Raw genomic sequence first — 12,999 nt, forward strand, 5'->3', positions numbered from 1 at the left:
TTGGAGGAGGAAAGAAAATGAAACAGAGGGATTGAAGATAAACTCTAGATGTGGGTTTGAGTGACTCAGTGGAACTTGGTTGCATATCCCCTATAGGAAGAGAGTTGAAAGAGCAGGGCAGTTTTGGGGAAGAAAGGAAGTAATACACGAGGCTAGGTATTCTCCTGGACACTCAAGTGGACACATTAAGTCAGGCAGTTCACAAAGCTCTGGAGGGTCCAGGATGGGATACAGATTTAGGAATTTTCCTCTTCCATGGAATTTGGTGACAGAATCCAGAAGAGTCACTAAGACCATCAGTGAGTCCAGGAGGTGAGAGGTTTCAGAGCAAGTGTCTTGTGGAAGCCATTGGATGAGGGACCATAACAGTTAATATGGAGATTGGGGAAATAGGGTATGAAGGACTTCTAGACAGGACTCTTTCCAAGGATGGGTGAGGCCAACAGCACACATGCTACCAGACTTCAGGGAAGAATCATCCAATGGAGACTTTGAACAGAATCATCTGAGGGAATAGAGATACAGTAGCCCAGCAAGAAGCATCTGAGGGCAGAGTGAGCACTGAGGAATGTCCAGACCAGCGGGCCCATAAAGCTGATGACCCATTTGCCAAGTAGCAGAAGAGAGAAATGGACATTCAGAGCTGAAGGAAAACATTTCTCTAATATGGTAGCTATGGTCAATCTGGGGTTGCTCATGGAATGGGACGCCAGGGTAGGAGACACTGATGGAGGAGGGGACGGCAGATCCTTCCTGGTGTAGCGTCCTCCCAGGAAGGCCAGAGGGAATGGGATCCAGGAGAGCCTCAGACCCTAGCCTCTAGCAAGTAGTGGGCAGGCTAATCTCTGCCCACTCCACGACAGGGCTGGGGGTAGTGAAGCCAGTACAGAATTAGATCTACAAAGTGATGATAGGAAAATGAGGTCATTCCATCTCATTGTTTCTACTCAGCAATAAAGTAGAGCAAGTGATCCTATGAGATTTGGGGTCAAGGGAGGAAGAAAGGCCAGCCTGGGAACTAGGGTGTGTCCACAATAGAAAGAAGAGTCATTTAAGACTTTGTTTTGGTTTTTACTACAGTTTTCTTTTCCTGCATAGCCCAGGAATGGTCATCTCTAGCATCCAGATTAAAATATTTTCTCTTGTACTTTAAATACCTACAGTTACTCACAACCCTATTGACCACCAGGCATGCATCTGTCTCTCTTGGGGCTGAAGGAGGATAAACTGACTGTTAGAGAATCAAATGAACCTTCCTCTGGAACCTCTCGATCAAGGATGCAGGGACAAAAGTGATATTTTTTGTGGGAAAGCAGTAGCTCTCCAGCGACAAAGACCGGTGAATCTGCTTCAGCACTAACCCAGGAATGGTTGGGGGACGGGGGACTCTGAGCCTATCACAAATGTGCTGGAGGGAGACACTACTGCACAGGAAAAGGACTTCAGAGGGGTGTGCATGTATCATGTATGTTTGGGGAGGGTATTTAAATTAGATCCTATTACTTTGAAATTCTACAATGAAATCTCTGCATTACTCTCTGCCAGTCTCCATAAGTCTCATCTCGTATTTTCCTTCTCCGTAAACCCAGAGAAGGCAGCTCCATTTTCAGAAGAACAGAATTCCTATTGCAGATCCTTGCACATGGCTCAAGAGGCAGCACCCACAGAATGACCTCAGGGAGGGTGATTCATGCTTCTATCAGTGAAAGCTGTGCCTTCACTTTTCTGTTTAATACAGAGTTGGAAGGTCCAAGGTGAGAAACTGCCATGTAATTCTCACATCTTCTCCAGCCTTACCTTCGTTAACAAGGGGTCACTGGGGATGAGGTACAAGTGAAATTTAATATCTTCAGGGTGGAAGTGATAATAGATCAGTGTCAAGGACGTGATGGGGACAGAAACACCTGTCCCACTGGCGAATCTCAGCAGGATCCCCATCAGAGAGAAGCTGGGGTTTTCCAGCACGGCATAGAAAGGCTCCACTCGGCTTGGCGATTCTAGGACCATTCCTTCATCCTTAAAATGGGCGACTTGGAACCAAGAGACATCGACCTCATTTGCTGTAGGACAACCACAAAGCCCATGAGATAACGTTCCCACTGGCCCACTGTCTTCCCTCATCCCTCTTTACCTGGGAGGGAGATGATGTGGGGGAGGTGGATTTCAGCAATGACCCCCTCAGGCTCCACAGAGATCTCAAACAAAGGCCCTGCCGCCATCCACTGCTCCTGGTGCTGTAACGTCAGGCCCAGGCGTTGATTCCAAGAATCAAAAGCAATCTTCACAGTCACTGCTGCTGTTACCAAGAAGCCAAGGCCTACCGCTGGCCACAGATAGAAGCCAGCCACAGGAAAGTGGGCGCTGAAAAGAGCCAGAGTGATAGTCATGCTGGTTAACCCTAGAACTTTGATTGAAAGAACACAAGTGCAGAGAGATGTGGTGTTTGGGTGGAGCCAGGTTCAAGACCCATCTGTGATTTTCACAACTGTAGGAACCTCTGGGGACTTCATTAGGTTTTCTGGGCCCCAGTTTCTCTCTATTCTACATATGTTGAAATTAAAATACCAACTCAGTGCATAGAATACAGAGAACACTGACAAAATTTCAGATGTCCATAGGGATGGATCATGTTTCCTATCATGTAGGTGTATACGAGTAAATATCACACAGCATTTTCTTCCTTTATAGTAGAATTCTTTGAAACAATTAGCGTCTCCCATTCTTACCTGTATCTGTTTGCAGACTTATCAATCAACTCAATATCCACATTTCCTTCAGTTCCCAGGAACTGATAACTTTTACAAACTGGTTCAACCCCAGCAGACAGTTGAGCAGCCTGGATGGGCACTAGTGTCTCCACTCCTAAGCTAGTATCTTCTGAAAAATAAACATTGCATGTGTCAAATGCAGACTCTTCGAAAAGGCCTGATCTGAAGGAGCCCTGGAGGTTCAATGGCACATGTGCTGTTCGCAATCTAGATGTCAGAGAGAAGGATGTGTGGCAAGAACAGGGCACTTTGATCTTTGAATCCAGAAGAGGAAGGCATGAGAATGTTCTTTGTTGTTACTGAAACTGCACTCCCACCTTTAAGAAGGAAGCCCAGATGGACAGCTTTGGTTGGGGGCGATATTTGCCTCAGCCAGGCACCACAGCAGCTAAATTTCTACATGGACCCAAGGAGCAGCTGATATCTGATGCTGGTGAAGGAAGGCAAGTCCCTAAAAGCTGAAGACACAAAAGCACACCGGTGGACTGTAGTGTTCACCACCATCCAACTGGAGGCACCCCAGACCATCCCCTGGCTCCCTGAGCGGTTCCACCACCCAACTGGGAGGCTTCCCAGCACTGCTTGGAGACCCTCTACACATGCGCTGCTGGATTCCATTCGCACCTCCCACGCTCTGGGAGAAGATGACTGGAGTAGAACAAATATCTGTATCTTGGACAATAGAAGTCTCTGATATACTATGCTCTGACAAAATTGGTTTACGGTTTATCAAGAATTATAAAGGATGGAGTCTCATTTCACAGAGAGTAGGGATTTTGTACAGGAACAATGAAAAGTCTCAAACAGTCACCTAAACTCTCTGAGTTTTTTTCCTCCTGTGTAAGATGGAGAGACTGATGCTACCTGACCTTATAGAACTGCTCTGAATTTTGGTTCCTCGAGAAAATAGCACACAACGTCAGCTACTAATGTGAGTACAGATGAGGTTACCCTGTCACCATGTGCCTGGTAGCTCAGGAGCTGGACTGAGCATCAAGATACAGCCAATTCAGTGCCCTGATTCTCCTGATCCTCACATGGCTTTGACATATTGTGGGAAAGTTTCCATCAATGAGCACAGAGAGGTGGAGCAAGTATCGACAGGATGTAGGACAGTCATGTTGGGTAAAGTTTTCCAACCAATGGTGATCAATTTTGGGCTGGTCTAGGTGCTGATTTTAAAAATGGAGTCTATAAAAGAGTTCTAATGGTGAACAGATGTTATAAGAAAGAACTCTTAATCCAATAGGACTGGTGTCCTGGTGTCCTTTACATGAAGAGGAAGAGAGACCAATCTTTCTATCTCACTCTCTTTCTTGATACATAGAGGAAAGGCCATGTGAACCCCAAGAGAAGGTGACCACTTACAATCCAGGAAGACTTATTCACCAGAGACTGAATGTGTCAGCAGGTGAGCTGAGACTTCTAGCCTCCAGAACTATGAGAAAATTGCCTTCTGTTGTTTGAGTCCCCTAGACTGGCTGTTTTGCTAGGCCAGCCCTAGTACACGCTTACAATAGGAATGTTTCCTAGCCCAAAGCCATTCAGAGTATAAATGTCACAAAAGATCATACATTGTTCAGTTTTTGAAGTCTTAGCATGGATTAGGGTAAAAGATAGCAGGCCCTTTTAAATGAACCCAAACACCATGGGATGCTGCCACACTTCACCTAGTGGCTGGAGATTTCTCACCCCTCGGTTCCTTTCTTTGTCTTTGAAATAGAGGCTCTATGATCCACTCATAGAGTTTCCATGAATAATAAGAAGACAATGTGTTTAATGTCCGTAATCGAGTGTTTGGAATACGGAGTCTCTTCCAGATACAGTATCTGAGGATTTCGCTACTTCATATTCCCATTTAAGTTGTAGGGAGGATGGTGTTATAGAGAAGAAAATTGCTTTTGATAGTCACCACCACAAAGGACTTCAAATTGTCTTCTCCGTGTAAATCCACAGGACATTTCTATCAGCCCAATACACACATGCCTGGCTTCATCTCTATATTAGACAATTACCTGATCCTTTTGTCAGTGGCAATTTCCGGGCTATCCATTTCATGGCACTTTGGGCCCTTGAATGTCAAAAATAAGAAAAATATTAGAAATCATTTCACAAGGGGTGCCTGACAATCAATGGAACATATGGCTCTTGATCCTGGGGTCATGAGTTTGAGCCCCACACCAGGTGTGGAGATTATTTAAAATCTTAATTAAATATTAATAAACTCTTTAAAAAAATTATCAGTTCACCAAAAGAAATGAGGAGGATGTGATTACAAACGAGAGCTGTTTTTTTTTTTTAATTTATGATGGTCACAGAGAGAGAGAGAGAGAGCGAGGGGCAGAGACATAGGCAGAGGGAGAAGCAGGCTCCATGCACCGGGAGCCCGATGTGGGATTCGATCCCGGGTCTCCAGGATCGCGCCCTGGGCCAAATGCAGGTGCCAAACCGCTGCGCCACCCAGGGATCCCAAACTAGAGCTGTTTTGCCCAAACAAAGGCTATGATCCAGAAAGGGTCATTTAAACTTTCAATTAAATTAAATTCAATGATATTAAATTAAAATTGAGCTCTCAGCTATACTATCCACATTTCAAGTGCTTAATACCTGCATGTGGCAAATGGCTACCATATTGGCTAACACAGGCTAGAACATTTCCTTTTTTTTTTTTTTTAAGATTTTATTTATTTATTCATGAGCGACACAGAGAGAGAGAGATTGGCAGAGACCGAGGGAGGAGCAGGCTCCATACAGGGAGCCCGATGTGAGACTCGATCTCAGGACTCCAGGATCATGCTCTGGGCATGAAGGCAGACGCTTAACCACTGAGCCACCCGGGCGCCCAGAACATTTCCATCGTCACAAAATGTTCTCAGGAACAGTTCTATTATACTCCCAAAAAATAGATGACTTGGATATGGAGAGTAGAACTAAGAGAGGATCTGTCCAGGCAAATGTGTCTTGACCATTCTGCCTCTTCTCCTATTATACTAGTATCCAAAGTGCTCATACCTAACTTCTTTTGTTTAAATGGCTCTGATTGGGCATTTGTTATTTCACTTGGCAGTAGTAGAGGAGTGGAGACGACAGGGGTTCTGTAACCATCTGGGTTTTTGTGAGATGACTGCTATTTTTTCTGAATTCAGTGGGCATGACAGTAAAGAAGATCTGGGGGGCTATACCCACGGGCAGGTTAGAGGCATGCTACCCACTCTGAGTCCTTTACTGTGGGACTGTTCATTACCAACAGAGCCCTGTGAATTTATGTGCCCAGTGTTGCTAAGTGTCCACAGTGCTTAGAGAAGAATGTTCTAAATGAGTTTCCAAAACTTACTGGAGAAAATCATGGAAACAAGAAGCTGGATAAGTGAGGGTCAGGGCACAGTGGGGAAGGAGAAGAGAAGAAATTCAGGAGAAGGAGAAGGAGAAGAGGTAGAAAGGGTCAAAAAAAAAAAAAAAAAAGAAAGGACACAGGACACAAAACGTGAGGATTGCCAACATTCCAAGGAGGGAAAATTATGTAACAGCATGTTAAAAAAAATAAAAGATATTTAAATAAATAAAATCTAAAAACATTTAGTTAAACAGAAACAGAATATTTTAGATCAAAAATTCTCCTGTGGTGCCTGAGTAACACAAGAAGATGAAATCATCATTCAGGGAGACTACAGATGACCTACTTTAGTCATTCAGGAAAATTGAAGAGAGGTGAATGATGATGGCTTTAAAAATCTTAGAGAAGATAAGAAATGACTTTTGGAAAATTTGTCTATATTTAGTGGTTGGAATTGAAAGTTGATATGGCCAGAAGGAGAGGGGGTTTCACAAAATGTGTATTTATCTTGCAGTAACACTATAGACGACCCTCACCCTGGCATTTGCACTTTTCTGGATGAGGCTGCTTGGTTTTTTTGTTTTGTTTTGTTTTGTTTTGTTTTTTTCTTAACTGCTGAAGTCTAATAGAGGAGGCTGTAATGCTTATGTATGAAATAGAATTTAGTCAAATAAACATTTGGGGTCATTTGGTTAAATAAATAAATAAATAAATAAATAACTCACTCACTCACTCACTCACTCATTCACTCACTCACTCACTCACTCCTTGGTGTCTGATGACTGTTGGAATAAAAGTACTGAATTAGCAATTGACTCATGGGTGCAATACATGACCCCAGAGTAGTGGTGACCAAACTGACTGTACCTTGGAAGCTTTAAAAATCCCCCAATACACAGAAGGGGGGTGATGAAAGAGGAACAAAAGCACTGATTTCTGTGGGTACAGTAGTTATTGCATGATTGCTGCCATTGCATCATGAAATGTCTAGTTTCATTTACATTTGCTGAGATTCTCTTGATTTCTTGCTGTATGTATGTAATCCTTGATCCCTGGATTCCTCATATTCCTTGATATGTCTATTCACTTGAACATGAGAGGAATTTTCACAGAGAAGTTGATACATAGACTAAGGCTAAAAAGAATACATATTTGGAGAAGTGGAGTTCAAAGAAAGAATCTGTGGCTCTTTTCTCAAAAGGGTTTTGGGCAAGCCATGTGAGAGAACCTTGACCTGCCCTCCGGAGTCTTGGTGCTGTCTGAGGCTACAAAATCAGCCATGGATTATGTTAGGCCCATGCCAAGCTGAGGGTAAATACATAGCCTTCTGTTTTCTTGTGGTGCTTGTGCACATTGGGGTCCAGTGGTGGCTGAGGGTGGAACTTAGGAGGAAGGCATTGGTGAGTGGGAGTCAGTTCATCCCAGGTCATGGTATCTGAATGTTAAATTTTCCAGGAATTTTGTGGGTAGGTTGTTAAACATGGCTGTTAGTAAAAATTAAATCATATACAATTTTCATTTAAATGGACTATATTGGGACGCCCGGGTGGCTCAGTTTTTGAGCCTCTGCCTTTGGTTCAGAGCGTGATCCTGGGGCCCCAGGATCGAGTCCTACATTAGGCTTCCTGCATGGAGCCGGCTTCTCTCTCTTCTATGTCTCTGCCTCTCTCTCTATGTCTCTCAATGAAGAAATAAAAATAAATCTTTTAATTAAATAATTAAATAGATAGATGATAGATAGATAGACGATATCACTGACAAAGGTAATAAATGCTGAAACATTCCTTTGTAATCATTTTACTACATTATACTATATTCGGTGTTTTTTCTTAATAGTACATATATTTTTTCTTTTTAATCTCTACACTCAACCAGGGCTTGAACTCAGGGTGCCATGATCAAAAGTTGCATGCTTCCCTGACTGAGCCAGCCAGGCACCTCTATACCTCTGCCCTCTTGAAGTTATCTACAATTATGTTATCTGTGTAGTGAAAATACTCTGTAATAACAGGCTACTGCACAACTATTTCCAACTCTGTATTAAGGGACATCATCTTCGTACTTTGAAATACACCATGATGGAAGTAGTCACCCCATGGAAATTGGCAAATACTGTAAGTAAAGGCTCTCCCCTCTCTCCTAGGGAGGCTGGTGTTGAACACTCTCCAGCACACCATGTCAGGGACTTCATTCCATCCTTCAGCCTCATCAGAAGCCAGTTTCCCAGAGCACCTAGTTGGTTATTTGCATTGGTTCCCAACTCAACCAATGACACAGTGGTCTTTGCATCAGTTACTGCCTATTTGTGTATAGTTTATCAAGACACCTTCCAAAAGGGAAAAAAAAAAAAGGCAGCCCGTGTGGCTCAGCGGTTTAGCGCTGCCTTTGGCCCAGGGCGTGATCCTGGAGGCCAGGGTCCGTGTCCCATGTCGGGCTCCCTGCATGGAGTCTGCTTCTCCCTGTGCCTGTGTCTCTGCCCCCCCCCCCTCTCTCTCTGTCTCTCATGAATAAATAAAATCTTAAAAAAAAAAAAAGACACCTTCCTGAAAGAAGAGGTACCTGCCTCATTCAGAAATTTCTGAATTTGTTGGTAAGACTGGATAAGCTCATTCATTCTCCCCGATTCCTATGTAAATTACCCCACCCTCCCTGATTCTCATGTGCCCCTGTGATATCCAGGAACAGAATCCAATACTACCATCACCTTTCCCCAAGTAATCATTCCCCTTACTTGGAATACAAGTCCTTACGAAACTGACCGTGCAACACCAGTGTGGAGCAGACTTAGGTTCTCTGAAAATTTATATTTAGAAAGCACTTCCGGAGGTATCTCATCACCAATACGGCTTAATGTTACACAAAAATTCTGTCTGGGAAACAAAACAAAAGTTGTGTTATGAATATAGCATGGAGGTCTGGTGGCAGGACAATCTCTCCACATGACTTTATGTTAAAAGCCCTAGACCCCATGCTTTGTCTTTAGGGGAATCTTCTCTCAAGCCCTTGACTCCATCTCCCCCTTCATTAAAATGGATTTAACTCTGTCTCTGTGTCCCACTCAACATTGCTCTCTCCATATCCGGGAAGCAGAATCAGCTGATTCTCTACACTTAGTATTTCCTGGAAGGTTTTGTTTCGCATTAGGCTGTGGACCTACGTGACCTTATTGAGTACTTAGGAAGAAGAGAAGATTCCTAGCTTATATTCAGACTTCAACCATCACTGGTGCCCAAGAGATTGGGACCCTATTGTGATCTATTGAAATTCTAGGACATCAGTGGAGATTATGTATGTGCTGTAAGAATCCACGCAGTACTAATGCTCCTCTTCCACCTCCTGCTTCCTCACGGTGACAGACATGTGAGAATACTAGGAGGGAAGGAGACGATGGATCTCAGGCCTATTTTCTTCCACAGGAGATCCTCATCCAGGTATGGAACAGGAAAGCCCTATACTAGGTGATTTCTTCTTCATATTGGAGAGCTGGGCTCTAGTCTCCCTTGGCTGGCTGGGATCAAGATGGGGTTAGGAGCAGGGAGTGTCTTTGGGCCAAGACTTACACTGTCTAATATGATAGCCACTAGCCACGTGTGCCTATTTAACCTTAAATTTCAAGTAAGTAAGGTAGAAAATCAGTTCCTCACTTGAACTAGCCATATTTCAAGTGGCCAAACACCACAAAGAGCCAATGGTTTCCATATTAGACACCCCGGATATGAAATATGCCTATTGTGGCAAGATTTCTCTTGATAGCCCTGATCTGAATCATCTGCTACAGTCCAGTTGAACAGAGACTGGCATTGGAGTATCTGGCATTGGTTCAACCAAATAAAGTAGTTCATGGAGTACTACTAGCCATGGTCCCCTATGTGGAAAAATTGCGTTGAGAAGGGGTGGATAGATAAAGCAGGACAGAAGATTTCTTGTGCTTCTCAGCAATATTTTCCAGGCTGCCAAATATTGCCTTGAAACAAAGTTTGTAATCTGAGTTAATAGTACTGGGTCGATGTCAACTTCCTGGTTTTGACAATGACTATTTTTATAAAGGGTATTATCATTTGGGTTGAGTGTTCATTTTTGCTCCTTTTGTACATTTGTTACTACTTCCCATGAGTCTTAAACTATCTCAAATAAAAAATTATAGTGACAAAAAAGAAAGAATATGTGGGCACTTAAGCAAATAATCTAAATGTCTTTGCTTTTCATGAATCTCTATGAGATAGAAGGACAAGATCCAAATCTTCTCCCCCTCCCCACTCCCAAATATAGTATCCCTTACCTATTAATGTCATCATAGTCTGTGTCCTGAGAAGAGGGCGGGGACTTCAGGCTTTCATCTGACAGCTTGGTGCTCTCTGAGGGCTGGTCCACTGTGTTTGCATCACAGGTACACTCACCCGGCCTGGGAAAACACAAGGGAGTTGTCATTGGATTCTGTGTGAGGAACTTGATGGTGGGACGGTCTCTTCACTGTGATGTAGTGGAAGTAACAAATCAGATACTCCATCTTCAGAGATGCAATCTCTGATGTCCACCCTGAAATCCACTTATTTCACTGTATTAACTGTTCTCCTTCTCCACTCAGCAGACAGTGATCTCACCTCAGGAGTCATGCAACATTTGATTCTTAACCCTTCATGTTCATCAATGTATACGTAATACCTGGCAAGACTCACTATAGACTCGCATATAACTTGTATAACAATATTGTGTACCAGTAACATGGTGGTTGTAGAAAGTTCCTTACTCAACTGCTATCCTTCAGAGGCCCTAAAAAAGAAGGAAACTTTTATAAAGTTGCATGACACTACATGAATTATACTTCCCAAAACGCAATATCTATTTAGGGTGAGTCTGTCCTGACTCTGGACACCAAAGAGACAAGAATCCACAGGTTGGCACTGCCATTTCTTAGAACTTCCATTCATGTCAAAATTGTTGCTTCACTCTCTGAGGTAAATATCTGTTTTCTAACTTTTAAATAAGGATATGACACAAATCCTTATGATGATTAATTATAGAAGGGTAATATTACTTAGTACCCAAGCTAGAAAACATTAGGCTCCCAAAGAAAATAAACTCACTTCAGTGATCCTCCAAATTCCCTAGCATGTGGGGATTTTACATATGCCATAGTAGCTGAATCTTTGGTCCAACTGATTTGTTACTGCAAGTTCTATGATTCTGCAAAAATGTGCATTAATTGGTCACAGATAAGACGTGACCCTCTGGAAAGCAGCTGATGAGGAGCAGCTGAAGCACTCATGGATACAGCTTAGTGAGTTTGACTCATGCCATCAGATGGTCAAAAGCATTGCCATGGCATCCGGGAAAGAGTTGGAGGAACACCCACAGAGTCGCTTGTGCTCAGGTCTGAAGGTATTGTGGTAAGAGGCAAGGTGTTATTACCTGACAATGGAGATAAGAAGTCTAAGTAATACATCTTGGTGCCTTTAGGCAGGTTTTCCCCTCCAAGTATGATGAGAAGAGTGAATAAATAAAATTGTGAGCAGCGGAGTGCCTGGGTACTCAGTTAAGTATCTGCCTTCAGCTCAGGTTGTGATCTCAAAGTCCTGAGATCCAGCCCCTCACTGGGTTCCCTGCTCATCATGGTGTCTGCTTCTCATTTCCCTCTGCCCTTCACCCTGGCTCCTGCTATCTCTCTCTCTCATAAAGAAAAAATATTTTTAAAAAAAATGTAAGCTGAGGCTTTTCACTAAAAAAAAAAAAAAAAAAAAAAAAAAAAGAGGGCTCCCTGCGGGGAGCCTGCTTCTCCCTCTGCCTATGTCTCTGCCTCTCTCTTCATGTCTCTCATGAATAAATAAATAAAATCTTGAAAGAAAGAAAGAAAGAAAGAAAGAAAGAAAGAAAGAAAGAAAGAAAGAAAAAAGAAAGAAAGAAAGAAAGAAAGAAAGAAAGAAAGAAAGAAAGAAAGAAAGGCCATAGTACTCAGTATTTCATGGAACAGTAATGAGATACAGAAGAATCAAAACCATCAAGAGCCCTCAACGGCTTAATAGATATACTCTCACCGTGTCAGATGGCATCTTGTGCATCTGTGCATCTCTTTCTTTAATGTATCTCTTTCCATGTTAACAGCCAGTGTGTTTGTCTCTCCATTACACCTCTATTAACACTGAGAACAGAAAAAGAAGGAAATTGTATTCAAATAAGTTGGAAAAACCTGAAGATACAAGTTAGTGTTATATCTGTCCGGGATATACAAAATTGTTCATTGTCCAGTTCAAAAGAAATACATCGGTACAATTGTTTCCAGCAATGCTGGCACTTTGGAGAGAAACCAAGAAAGATTATAAACCTTAAATGCTGCTTTATTTCATATCTAACCCTCTATGTGCAAATACAAAAGATAGAGAATAGCTCCTAGATATAGAGATAGCTCCTAGGTCAGAGAAGTGAGATCACCAAGATGGCGGTAGAGGAGACCCCAGCCCCCATTCCACTGATGAAAATCAACAATTACACAGCTACCCAGAAACAGAAACAGCTCTGGGAGGCATTTGGAATCCACATAAGAATTTGCAGCAACACAGTGGGACAAACTACTGGAGAAAAAAACATACCAAATGGGAAAGAAGAACAGTTTCACTTAGCCCACACCGCCTTGCAATTTATAAGGTATGGAGATGGCTTTGTGTCTTAAACCTCACAGACCAACTTCTGTGAGGTTCGACTGTGTCCTCTGTAGCATCCACACCTCTCTCTGCCTGCAGAGAATAAGGAGAGTCAGGACCTTGCTCTGGGTGAGGCTTTGGCTCCAGGGAATGTTGTGGCTGGTTTGCTCCTCCTTCCAGACCATTAAATTTTCTCCACATCAGCAATAAGTTTGCTTTGCTTTCTTGTCATCTGTGTGTTCATTGGAGTAGCACTTTTCCT

At 42.8% G+C, this 12,999-nt stretch overlaps 1 protein-coding gene across 6 annotated transcripts in view; it reads right to left on the minus strand.

The window, feature by feature from the left end:
- CARD8 (caspase recruitment domain family member 8) overlaps positions 1–12,999 on the minus strand; it is a 47,508-nt gene that overhangs the window by 20,552 nt on the left and 13,957 nt on the right. For all 6 annotated transcript variants that reach the window (XM_072756067.1, XM_072756084.1, XM_072756051.1 and 3 more), the window contains exons 2-8: positions 12,135–12,238; positions 10,382–10,504; positions 8,862–8,972; positions 4,784–4,839; positions 2,727–2,877; positions 2,132–2,361; positions 1,798–2,060 (exon numbers count right to left, since the gene is read on the minus strand). In XM_072756067.1, the coding sequence (XP_072612168.1) occupies positions 1,798–2,060; positions 2,132–2,361; positions 2,727–2,877; positions 4,784–4,839; positions 8,862–8,972; positions 10,382–10,504; positions 12,135–12,193 (993 nt within the window). In that variant the 5' untranslated portion in view covers positions 12,194–12,238. The remainder of the gene's footprint in view (positions 1–1,797; positions 2,061–2,131; positions 2,362–2,726; positions 2,878–4,783; positions 4,840–8,861; positions 8,973–10,381; positions 10,505–12,134; positions 12,239–12,999) is intronic.

The sequence above is a fragment of the Vulpes vulpes genome, chromosome 1 (genome assembly GCF_048418805.1).
Source record: "Vulpes vulpes isolate BD-2025 chromosome 1, VulVul3, whole genome shotgun sequence".
NCBI classification, from domain to species: domain Eukaryota; kingdom Metazoa; phylum Chordata; class Mammalia; order Carnivora; family Canidae; genus Vulpes; species Vulpes vulpes.